Source organism: Lutzomyia longipalpis, chromosome 1 (assembly GCF_024334085.1).
Source record: "Lutzomyia longipalpis isolate SR_M1_2022 chromosome 1, ASM2433408v1".
NCBI classification, from domain to species: Eukaryota; Metazoa; Arthropoda; class Insecta; order Diptera; family Psychodidae; genus Lutzomyia; species Lutzomyia longipalpis.
In genome coordinates this window covers 2,982,524-2,995,632 of record NC_074707.1, presented here as the reverse complement: position 1 = coordinate 2,995,632, position 13,109 = coordinate 2,982,524, and the positions used below count along the sequence as shown (strand labels likewise).

General features: G+C 32.7%; 3 protein-coding genes across 3 annotated transcripts in view; all 3 read left to right on the top strand.

The window, feature by feature from the left end:
* LOC129786413 (calcium-transporting ATPase sarcoplasmic/endoplasmic reticulum type) overlaps positions 1-13,109 on the top strand; it is a 642,650-nt gene that overhangs the window by 96,965 nt on the left and 532,576 nt on the right. The gene's annotated exons all lie outside the window — the stretch shown is intronic.
* LOC129786498 (3'(2'),5'-bisphosphate nucleotidase 1) overlaps positions 1-13,109 on the top strand; it is a 1,077,868-nt gene that overhangs the window by 558,030 nt on the left and 506,729 nt on the right. The window lies entirely within an intron of this gene.
* Positions 6,597-13,109, top strand: part of LOC129786411 (uncharacterized) — a 41,614-nt gene continuing 35,101 nt past the window's right edge. Inside the window, exons 1-2 of the mRNA XM_055821420.1 lie at positions 6,597-7,114; positions 10,861-10,920. Coding sequence (XP_055677395.1) covers positions 10,878-10,920 — 43 coding nt within the window. The 5' untranslated portion in view covers positions 6,597-7,114; positions 10,861-10,877. The remainder of the gene's footprint in view (positions 7,115-10,860; positions 10,921-13,109) is intronic.

Here is a 13,109-nt window from a genome sequence, read left to right as displayed (position 1 = left end):
ATTATTATATACTTGTTCAACAAAAAAAATACAATTTTATATTTTTAGGAGATTCAACTATTTTACACAATAAAATACTCATGGTATTTGTTAAGTTTAAATAATAATAATATGTATAAGTGGGTACACGTGGTATACAACTACATGTATGTTTGCCACTGCGGTAGATGGAAAAACACGTAATTCCAAAAATAAACATGCACCGAAAATTGGTGAAAATATAAGCGAATATCATGGATTTTTCGAGCTTTATCTATATTATATTTTTCTGTCATTTACAAACACATCAGCCCATTTTAAATTATAAAATTCATTTTAGAGTAAAGATAATTTTATTGTAGTACAAAGAAAATATCTTTTTAATCTCAAATAAAAGTGTTCATTGCAGTATTTATTTATTATGTTAGTTCTTTCTTTTATGTTGTCAGTAAATATATTTTATTTGCGTAATATTTTTTATTACACTTAAGTACCATTTAGAGATTTATAGAAAATTCTATATAGATATTATATTTTTAGTACCTACCACGCATTTTTGGGTCAAATTATTTAGTTTATATCGATATAATATCGCAATAAAAGTATACAGAGAATTTATGATTGTTCATTGAAATTTAGTTTATATTTTCTAGGAAAAAAAAAGAAGTGAAAGAGAAAGATATAATGTTTCATTTTTATGTAAAAAAAAGAAGAAGAAATTATGTTGAAGTAGTTAAAGTATATTGAATTATCGTCATATTTTGAAAAATAAATTTGCGACTTCAACACAATTGCAACATGTTATACTTTGATGAAGAATTGGTATTGATTTCCTCTTGAATTTTTCCACCGTCAAAGGCAGACGAAATAACTCATAAATCTAATGCGGATAACTTGAGATGCTTATTTCCTCCGGAAATTCGTACTTGTTGCAAGTCTTCTCCCTCATAAGCATATGGGTATATATGGTTTTCAACATTTTCCTCCTCTCCCCACACAAAAATCTCTACCAATCTTTACACATTGCAATTTTTGCTCGAAGAAAAAAAATTACATCGATTTTTTTATAGTTCTCCCTTTTCCCATACATATTCTTTCCGAGTGAACTGTGAGAATATTCATCGTTTTTTCTGTGTCCATACTTTAGTGGTAAAATATGCTCCTGTTATAGCCCCCCAACATTTTATATATATATACACAGCATCGCACTAGAAAGTCCAGAGGGAAATTCAGCAAAATTTTAGTGTGAAAAATAATAGTAAAAGTGCTCAAAAGTACTCCACATGCGCCTGTTCTACATGTATATATATGCTGTATAATTGAGTTTAGTTTTGCACAAGATGAACCATCAAGAGAAAACAACTTTCTTTGCCACATCATTTATTATTCACATATTTTCATGTTATAGTAAATATTATTTTTAGTTTGATGCTAGCAAGAATTTCCCCCTCAAATATGAATTTCCACCGATCGGAGAAAAGTCATCACTTATATGTAGTTCCTCGGTTGTCCCCGAATGGGAGAATATTTGCAATCAGGAAACGTTCAATTCCAGAAAAGCCAATAATAATGTTTACCTATGCGCACGTACATAATAATTCCTATTGGAAATTTATTTACATTTATAAAATTTTTCACGATTCAAAGAATAAATTTAAAGCTTCCAATTCTTGTGACTTGTTGAAAGCTTCTTTTTTTTTTGTATTCATCTATTGGAAGTGCTTCCGTTGGCAATAAATACAAGTATTAATAAAAAAAGAAGAGGAATTTTTAAAACTTCCATCTAGGAGTCTAATTGAAACATTTTATTTCTGTTAGATTTCCAATCCTCATTAATAGTTTTGTATTTGAGTTTTGAACTTAATAAAAGAGTTATAATTATTGACATTTTGGATTCTTTCTTTTACATTATAACAAAATGTTCAACTTTCGCAACTTCCACCAAATCAAATGAATTAAAGTATAAGAAATATTAAAGACTTCTCTAAATGCTTTCATAATAAAAATGATTTTTGCTCCAAGAATTGATGATGTATAAATCCATGTCATTCACATAACTTTTCCAATCACATAAAATGTTATCCCTCACAACATATTGATTGTATCGGAAAAGCAATATGCAAAAACCACTGGCTACCGCTCTGACCTTTCATGAGGCTTTCTTGTTACACAATATAATGTTAAATAACGCAGCGCCCCTTATTTTGCATACTAATCACGTGTATTATAATATTAAAAACAAATTAGGCATTTTGAAAATTTTCCAAGGGATATTAAAGTCGTTGGGAATTAGCCCTTGGCTTTATTATCCTCCTTTTATAATCCCACACACGTAAGCACAAACTCCCGTCCAAATAAAACCTTCATCATGGAGAAGTTGCAGTATTTTTCACACAATTTAAAAATAGTCTCTGTATACGATTAAAGTTTTCTATTGCAAAATTAAGTGCTTTATGTGGAATTCTTCTCTAATATGTAGAGCTTTTTGCTGGAGATTGTGACTATTTTGAGATATATTCCTGTATTTTTCCTAATTAAAGTTAAAGGGTGGGAAAAGGGTTTTACCCTTTTGCCTGACAAAATAATTTCATATTTATTTAAGGCGAGGTACTCGAGCACATTGCCCTAAGAGATGTGAAACGCATGAATATAGTCAAGGATGGTGCTAAAATGGTTAAACTTTTCAACTCTCACTTTTCAGTTCTTTTTTTTTACCACCCCATTCCGTAACACTCCTTCCTTAAGTGCCCCAATGATGGGATAACAAAAAAAAACACCATCACATGTGCTGTCACACTCTTCTCGTGAAAAGAGTGCACATTTACAGCATCTCTAATGGCTTTTTGCACCTCATTTCAATTACTTTTACATCCCCCAAAATATTTATTATTCAGGCAGTTTTGGTTGGGGCGCGAAGAAGGGGAGGTGTGTTATTTTTGCATGATGCATGAGAAAAGTTGTGATGTGAAGAGTTTTATATGTAGGTATGTATATACAACAATGTATCTATATATGTACATATGTACATCTTTTTTTTAACGATGTACTGTAAAGGAGAAAATTACTCGCTCGAAAATCATTTTGTAAGTTAAGTAAATATTTAACGTTGATAGTTTTCAGACTAAAATTTCATTGAAGTTTGACTTTCTGGACTTGAATAAAATATATCTCTCCATGGTATAGGCTTGCAGTATAATATAGCAAAAGTTTGTTTCTCATGATGAAATATTAGAATTTAATTTCCTTTTAATTTATGATTTATGCTTACGTGGCGATGAATTATTTATAAGTATTATTCACTTGTTTGACAAAGGAAGACATAGAAAGTTGAGTTGATATTCAGCTTGTTCCGTATTTACTGGTCCCTCTCTTTACATCAGCATTCCCAGCACGGCTATTGCGCAAAAGCTGAGAATTATATACACTTACTGCAGATTTCAAGCTGCAATTCTATATTGCTTAAATATTGTATGTTCAAAATATGGAAATAATGCAAAGGCATCGTTGTACATGTATATGTACGGTTTATTTATCAATTTAGGCAATTTCTGTCATGAACTTTTGTTTGTATATTTTGCACATTTAAATGCTAAAAATTTCCTTATTCCACAAAAAAAAAAGAATATTTTCCTCCTTGTTTTGTGCCTTAACTTTGGAGGTAATTATTTTAATAGTGAAATCATTTCCATGACTGATATTATTATAAACAACATGCCAAATTTGCCATGGAAACCTATCTAGTCTTTAATAAATCAATTCCTTATGTTTAAGCCCTGAGAAGGTGCCAATCAAACGTTTATTTTTTTTTCTTTCCTAGCGTTTTCATGTTTTCCACCAATAGCAGCCCCAAATTGGGCAAAATATCACCTTTTCTTCCCACCAGACGCACTCTTGGAGTGATAGAATCCCTATAAATAAGACTATATTGCGAAGGTTAAAGGTGATTGAAGGGCAAGCAATTGACCTCATTAGCCACAATGCTTTTTTCCTGTCTTCTTCGTTTTTTTTAGCAATGTGGTTGAAAAATCACTGACCCATACTCTTCATTTGCTAAACAATGAGGAAAGAAAAGGTTTTTTTCTCTCTTTCTCTGTCCTTATCAACAATATCCATCATCCTTAAAATTTTAATTGAAGATTTTATCATGAATACGCTGTTCAGCATAATTTTCTATCTTTTTTTTTCTTCCTTTGCACATTTTGATTTAATATATAATGTGTAGCATAGGTAGGTATACATCAACGCTACATACACCATAACATAATGTCTGCTGTAGCCATAAATGTGGTTCCACACGAGTTGCATGGAGTTGCTTGATTTAACTTCATTTGGGAATTATGTTGTTTTATTTTTCTTTTGAAGAAGGAATCTCGCTCTCGCGTACGTCTCCACGTATGAGATGATTTTTATTCTGGCTCTTTACAATTTTAAAGGAAAGCAGAATTTTTCTTTTATTCCCACACCAACGTGTGCTTTGAAAGCACTGAATATAGCAGAGAGGAAAAGCACTATTTTTCAATAAAAATATATATTAAAATGTGTTAAACGTAAAATGTAGTATGAAGAATATTTTTAACTTTGAATTTCCAAAAAGATTTTTTCATTTGATTTTAACATGATTGCTTAAAATAGAATGAGATACAAGTTTAATTAATTTTCACATTTAAATTTCTTATTTATATAACATAGATTATTTGGGTTATCTAGCAAATTTGTGCGAATTTCGTTGAAATAATTAAGATTATCCCTTTATGGCCAATCACCCAATTCTCACCTGAGCTTTGGGATTAAATATATAATGTGTAGGTATCTGTAGTGTTGTTCGTATACTATAAATCATGGTCTTGATGAATTTACATAAGCTTACTTTCAAACAAGGAATGCTTCCACTATATCGCAAGAAACAACCCAAAATACCTTTAGGTTTTATAAACAATATACATAATGCAATGAGCACCTACCTATACTATACCTATAGTACACAAATAGAGAGGAAGTTGTCTTGACACTAACTTTTCACGCAGCCATGTATATAAGGAAGTTGCAACAACACTGCTGCAGTCTTCAAACTTCTTGCATATTTGATCGTGAGATTGATTAAAACAATACACAGGTTTGACTTGTTCGATTGAGCAATTAAACGGGGGGAAAAAGGATATTATTTTTAAATTTAATCCTTAAAGGGAAATTTTTGTTCTTTCCGCTTGATTGGAAATTTACTTCATTTCCTATTTTATTACATACTTGGTAATATACATTAGGTACTATATATACGCATGTTTGAGCTTATGGGCACCTTAATTGTAAGTATGCATGAGGTAGTACATACATATTTAATTTCCAGACCCTTACATGTATTCTTATGTGGGATTCCATAAGTCAAGCCGAGCTGTAATGCAATACTCGGGTCAATGGTGAACCCCAAAAAGGATATTTATTTAGGAGCTAATAGCATTAAATCACTTTCTACGTCTAATTAGTATTGTTTTCCGAATATTTTTGACCATCTTTGTGGCAAAAGAGAGGGTACTTTCCCACAGTATAGATACTACCCATTACATGTCAAATACCAATAAACTTATGACATCCGAAGTAGCGTGCTTGTGCAGATATTGGTCGTGACTGTTTATTTAGCCAAAAAAAAATAGAAGAAGAAAAATTAATGTGCTTATGTTAGAATATAATACTTCCGTTTACAAGTACGAGTTTACGGGTTTCATTGTTAAAACCTAAATTGCACTTAAATGCCATGATCATAATGATAAAACACCCACCACAAGGACTCCCAACCTTCAATACATTTATTACAACCACGCGCTTTCTGTTTAAAGTGGGTGCAATCGTGCATTGAGAGTGCTGAATTAATCAATTGATATTATACTAGTAATAAAATATGTGCAAATTATACCTGGGAATAATTACTGACTGAGGGAGTGGAGATGAAAGGACAGAATAATTACATATTGTACGAGGCATAATGGACCAGAAAAAAAATCCATCAGAATTAAACGAAATTTCCATTAATCGCAATTATTTCCTATTTGTTGCCAATGTGAGAGACACATGTTTATATATAAATTTTGTGTTTTTTCTATATCTATACTTGGAGAGAGGCATATTATATGTGTAGGGGTAGAGCTCAGGGAGCTTTATATACCACGCGCTATTGTACTGTTAAATATTTCAATTTGAATGAGTATCGGAATATTTATGGCTACAGCATAATCATTTTTCTTGGGCCTTATTGATAGAAGGAGTGAAACAAGAGAAAGTTCGGTTGTTGAATTTATATGTATATACGGAACATCACAACATTCCCCTCCCTTAAGCTCCTAAACTCTCTCTCCCTCTCTTTAGCACCCTCTTTAGCTCACTCTTTTGCCTGAATTTTGCTCCCATTCTCTCGTAAACCCTCTCTCTCCGGGTCACAAACAGACATCCCATATTATATGAATTTCCACGTTCACCTACATTTTTCCCTTTATAAAATCTCAGGGGAGAAAGCTACGGAGAGAGCTTATGGTTGACGCAAAAGCTCTCTGCGGCAGCATGATATGGTTTATGAGTGCTGCACGGGAAACCTTGAAGTGATGTTAGTTTGTCGGTAAAGGCCGTGATGTGCACACATCCAATGTACGGCACGGAACATGAAGTTTCCCTAATGTGATCCCAAGACTTGGTAGTAACTGACTCTTATACATATCAGTATTTAATATTAAATTGTTGGGCTGAATATTTAATCACCTGACGCTAGATTAAGGTGGATGCACAGTTAATAAGGACAAAAAACTTAAAGTCAATTACTCAATACATATCATTTTAGTGCCCTAAAATAACGAAAAGTGAATCTCCCTCTCAATTTCCCATTCTCTAAAAATAAAATAATATCCCCCCACCCCCAAACCCTCAGCGCATTGTTGAACACATAATCTAGAGAGGATATATAGAGGAGGTGAGGAAGGTTTAAAGGTGTTCATGCGAAAATTATCCAGCCATACAATTACACATGTATATATTACATACGGAGTTTCACTTAAAGTGATTGATTGATTTGGTGTTGTAAAGTGAATTTGGATTACCCCATGACATAAAAGCTCGTGAGAGAGGCCAAAAATATTTTTTCCGCTTCTTCCACGTAAGTTGCTGCAATGTTATTTCTTTTTATGCTATCAATTAGTTATTAATAATTTTTCTTAATGTGAAAATCATATCATTCCCTAACTTCCCTCGTCCTTATGCTCTTTCTCACAGTTATATGTATATCCTGGAAGTGATAATTGATAATAAGTTGCATGGGGAAAATATGCCTCATACAAGTGGTGTGAGGGGAGGGGGTGGAAGGAGGGTTGCAAAGAAGACGAAAAAAAGGCCAGTAAGCTGGCATGGTGAAAATTTTTTTCTCAGGGACTAGCCTATGGGGAAAGCAGTGGTATCAACGCAGAGTACTGACGAAAAAAAGGCCAGTAAGCTGGCATGGTGAAAATTTTTTTCTCAGGGACTAGCCTATGGGGAAAGAAAATATTAAAATTTCATGTGAGTGAAGCATAAAAATGTGTCGTTATTTTAATTTACTATCACCTGCCCCGAGCTATATGGAAATGATGGTGTGTAAAGTTATAAATATGACTATTGAACGGTTGGGGGATAATTGTTATCTCAAAAAGTGTCACGGTGGTATTGGTGGTACAAAGGCACATTAACACACAGACTAAGGTTAACCCCAATTGAATATTACTTCACCTTTAAGTTTGATGGTCGCATCAGATATAATTTCACCCCACCAGAAGAACACTCATTTGATGTACACTCCATCGACTGCGGATATAGGAGGAAAAATAAGGGGAAGGTCCCCCTTTTTGTGGTATTCGAGACACATTCGAGCTGCTCTAAATCCGCACCCAGTGCTTAAACTCACTCTGCTGGAATGCAAGAGAGGCCACTATCCTTGGGAAAATATGCCTAGACACTCACAGTTTCCACTCATATCTTCCACCCTTATCCTCCTCTATCAATTGATTTCCCATCATCCACCACCTCCCCACCTAGATCTACCCTGTATACAAATCCCTGGGTAGTTGGTTTCTGTTTTGTTGTTATTCCATTTCTTAAAAATACATTTTCCTCCGCTATTTGCAAATACAATTTCATTGAAAAGTTTATTTGATACGAAAGCACAATATGTTTTGAGCTTTTATCCCGATTAAATATAAGAGGAAATTAGATAAATTGATTTTCCAACTATTAGTTGGTATTCCACATACATATGTATGCTCTCATGCTGTACCGAGTCACATAACGTATGTGCATTATCAAGGACTATATGATTTTTTTTATTTCTGTTTTCTCTGCAAATGGATGCGTGTTTTTGAACATGAAACGTTCATCTATTTCGTAAATTTTTTTAATCATAATTTTTTCTCTTTCAATTTTTTAGATGCTTTAGAAGATTTTAAATTTTAATAGTGAATGAATCCATGAGATAACAATTAAAACGTCTTTCAATTTGAATGAAATGAGAAGAGAAAGATGTACACAGCAAATCACTAAAACCACAGAATAATTACCGGTGAAGAGAATCAGGAAACACTATTTGTTTTTCCACAAAAGCGTTCATGTACTACCTAATTAATTTGTAATTAATTAGTTAGTACATGTTTTCCTCCCTAATAAATACAAAACGAGCACAATTTAATATACCTGTTGCAGTTTCTTGTTATTGTTTGTTCTGTAGGTATTTTTATCCACTTTAACAAATATATAGCATACCATGTTATATAAATAGGTACTTATCGTGGCATATCTTATGCATCAGAGCATATTAATATATCGTACTGAAGGAAAGGATTGACGTAACTCACGAATTGGAAATTTTTATGTAGAAATAATTCACATTGCATATTATCTACCCTAAAGAAGAAAAAAAGCTTTTCAATTGCCATGTTCTACTTTCGTTATGTATCTTTAGCATTTTGCTATGTTTAAAATGATATTATGATAATTTAAGAATGGCTTTAACCACACATATACATTATACAATGAGAAATATGTATGTACATATTTATCAAGTCACTTTTATTCATAATGTCCGCAGTAAATGATGAGAATTTCTGCAGTGCTACTTCAAAAACCAAATTAGTGTTGTCCCACCTCCCCCACCTTAAAAGCCTTTCGGCGTGCAATTTACCGCGAGTGCAACAACAAAAGCCTCCCCCATGGTTAAACAATCTGGGCTGGATTTTTGCCCTCTGCAGTGATTTCGTAGAATTTTTACGTTGACCTATTTGCTGTTGGGACTTGCATTATGAAAGTTTTATGTATACCTACTCTTGAACATCATAATGCTCTCATAAACTTTCCCATAATTCGAGGGCCAAATTGACATTTTAACAATGAATTCCAATTAAAAAGAAAAAAAACTCCAACTTAAAAAAAATTGACTGAAAAAATGAATATTTCAGCAGATATCTGTTCTTCAGCACAAACAATTTTAATTGGAAGAAATCTGTTTAAGGATCAATGATTTTAGAACAGTGTGGCTATATGCAGAGTGTAGTAAATTCTTCATGTCTCTTACATGGAGATTATAGAATAATATTTCCTCTGAAATTGCTGCTGTTACGCTTTCTTTACATTGTTGTTTCAACTATGTGTGAATAACCTACAAATTGGAATGAAGGATAAATATTTTTATGGCCAATTTCGGTGTAAGGAGTAACCCTTTTAAAAAAGAGAATACAATTTATTCACGGTTGGCAAATTACAAAGCACCCATTAAATATGGTAAAGTTTTAGTGATAACATGTTTTTAGTTCCCCCTAATTCATTAATTTTAATGAAAATTTATGCAAGCTACAAATTCCATACCGTTGAGAAGTTTTTCTTCAGTCCCATTGCGACCCCATTAAATTCATTCTACCGGGTGGATGAGTATATAAAGCACAAACCGAAAAAGCTCTGTGACGAAAACATTAAAGCTTTCGGTGTGCGAGCTTTTGCTATAAATATGAGTTGAGCATGATGCATATGCTCTATGTTGGAGGTTCTGCTGACAAGATTATATCCTGTGCTTGAACCCACATGACCTTTTTTATCACATGATAAATACAGGACATTTTTGTGCTTTCAAACTAACTTTGTAACTGACTAAAAACGAAAGACGAAGCATAAAGCTTTCACCGAGAAATACGGCAACATAAATTTCTTCTAAAGCTTTGCGCACATACTAAATTTTAAATCTAAAAAAAATTCCAAAATAAAGACAAAGGATTAAAAACATTCTGATTATTGAAAGCAATAAACGTTATTAGAGCTTTATTATTTTTGTTAATCCGGTCTTCGTCAGTAAGGGCTTTTCTTTTTAACCAGGAGTTAATTTAAGATATTAAAGCTTTTACACGAGAGCAAAAAACTACAAATAAATATTAAAAGCTTTTAAAATTTCAAAATTCTTTAAACTTATTAGATACAGCTGAGTATTATATAGTGTGCGGCTTGATAAAATGTATATTGAGCTAAACTCTCTATATATTTTACTAACCATAGCTCTAGATCTCATATAAGGGAATGAATAACTGCTCAAGCTGAACTCCTCAATTAACCGAAAGGTTAAAGACGGGCAAGATTCTCAGCAGGGTCACTTTTCCATTTGAAATTGTAGGCTCATTAATAATTTTGGCGTAACCCATATGTGCTAAACTATACACAGAGAAAATTAATTGCGAAACACTGTGTGGAAAATTCATGACGATTTCTCATTTTCTCAAAATGTTTTGCGTTTGATGTTTCAATTAAAGGAAAATTATCTTCAAGTGGTAAACAAATAATATAATTTTTACATTTTATTTGCACTTCTTTCTCTAAAACTATTTTATTTTATTTCAGGTTATTTACACTGCAACATGTTAAGTATGTTCAGAGCAGTCATCATAGTGGTCATCATTGGTGAGTTTCATCATAAAATTTTACTATAATTAATTATTTTTTTAAATTAAAAAAAAGAACTATTCCAAGACTTTTAGTCTTGAAATGTAAATAGTTATATATAAAAATCATTGTATATAATGGATGAGGGCTTTAACAACAACAACAAAAAAAAACAACCGTGTGGATACAACTCCTATTTACCAAAATGTTCCTCACGCTTCAGTTCAGAAAACATTATTTCCTGTGAGAATTGAAAAGCCAGACTCTCTTATCTTGGAATAAACTCTTGGATTTTGGACTCCATTCGAAGAGACATGGGGGTATACGTATATGTATGAATTGTATATTTTTTTTACAAACCTGCAGAAAAAAATCTTTCCAGTACTACAGTGTAAATTTGTAACAGATTTATTTTTATCGTTATGTAGTGGGGAGAGAGAAACGGGGGCTGTATAGAGATAGTTTATATGTAATATGAAACTAAACGTGTGCCCTACACCTTGCAACTGTTGGCACCTGGCAAAACAATTTGCTTGCCAACCAACTTTTGGACTGTCTGCTTAATCTCTGGGTGTTAATTCCGAAAGTATTTCATAAGGATATTACGTGTGATTTGGTTGTTGGCAAAATATAAATTTGTTTATGTAGTATACCGCCCTGCTGTGTATTCAGTGAACTTATGGGTGAACTATTTTGACCGGAGACCATTATGCTGTGGTTCCAATGTACATGGGATTCCCGAAAGGGTGCTCACAAATTATATGGCCGCATTTGGACTATCCTCAAACTGTTCAGCACGAATCTCTAATTGTTATCTCAATCTCAACACGCTCTTTTCCTGCTACCAAGTGCTTTTTTAGCTCTCTATACATATAATATACATATTATATGCTAGGTATGTATCTCCTCCCGGCTTGTGCTTTCCAATACAATCTCATATATGTATGTAATGCGGTGTGGAGCTCTTGAAGATTTTCGCCACCCTCTGCCATCACTCGAATAGAGACATACATTATTATATTATGATATTCTTCAGTTACCGAGATAAGAACACACAACCCTCCTTCCCAACATGGGTTATTACCCCTCATAATATGATGTTTTTGCCAATTTTGCAAGTGAAATGGTATGCGGCAAATGACTCCCACATTTGTGGACTAGGATAGTTTTCTCATTACTCTTCCAAACACATCAGGCAAGGCATATTAACCGAATAAAATATTACACTTTGCGTATCTCTATAATTTAGCAATAATTCCAAAATAATTTACATACCAAAACCAACAAGATTAATTAGTGTTTTAAAAGTAATATTATTCACGATATTTTGCAAAATTATTGTGCATATAAATAAAAACTTTTATCCCAACCACATATCTCTTCGCAATTTAATTTTGAAGGGAAGGAAATTAGAATTATTAATAGTCAGGTCATTTTGCTATGTATAGTACATACCTACATATATATATGTATGTACGTATGTCGCTAATGTTATATAAGTTATCTACATATACATGTATGTAATATCTCAAAGATTTGAAACTTTCTTTCTGTATACGCCTTTCGCCCTATATTACTTTTGGGTATAGAGAGGATATAGCCCCGAGCCATTTTCGACTTTCGATATAGTCAAGTTTGTTTCTATGTAGTATGGTACTATTATGTGTGCAGATAAAGTCATAGAGTTTTCCCTTCGTCCCACAGATCGCTTTTTCCATTAAAAAGAAGCGAATCGGATTTACATGGCAATAAACTCAAGTAAATCGTTTATCTTAATATATGTAATACGTAATCCAACCAAACTTTTATGGATACCTATATTTTATATAACACTTTCCCAATGAAGTTTTTTTTTTCTATCTTCTCTTCTTTCTCCCAATATCCTTCTTCTTATACCGTGAATCCGGGGAAAATTTATTATCTATGGGAAAATTAAAATATAACTCCAACTCAATCTTACACAGTGATGAAAATTGAATTGGCATGATTGCAAAATAGAGAGAAAAGAGCATTCTATTTGAAAACTTGTACTACACACACATATAATATATACATATGTATATATTATTATGTTGTACGCATATTATATATGAGAGTGCAAAGCTGAAGGCTTCGCGTGATTTGAACTAGTATAAATCAATATTTGGAGTGTTTTAAGTAACTGCATGTGACATTGGCGAAATACACCTCAAACACACGGGGGCCTT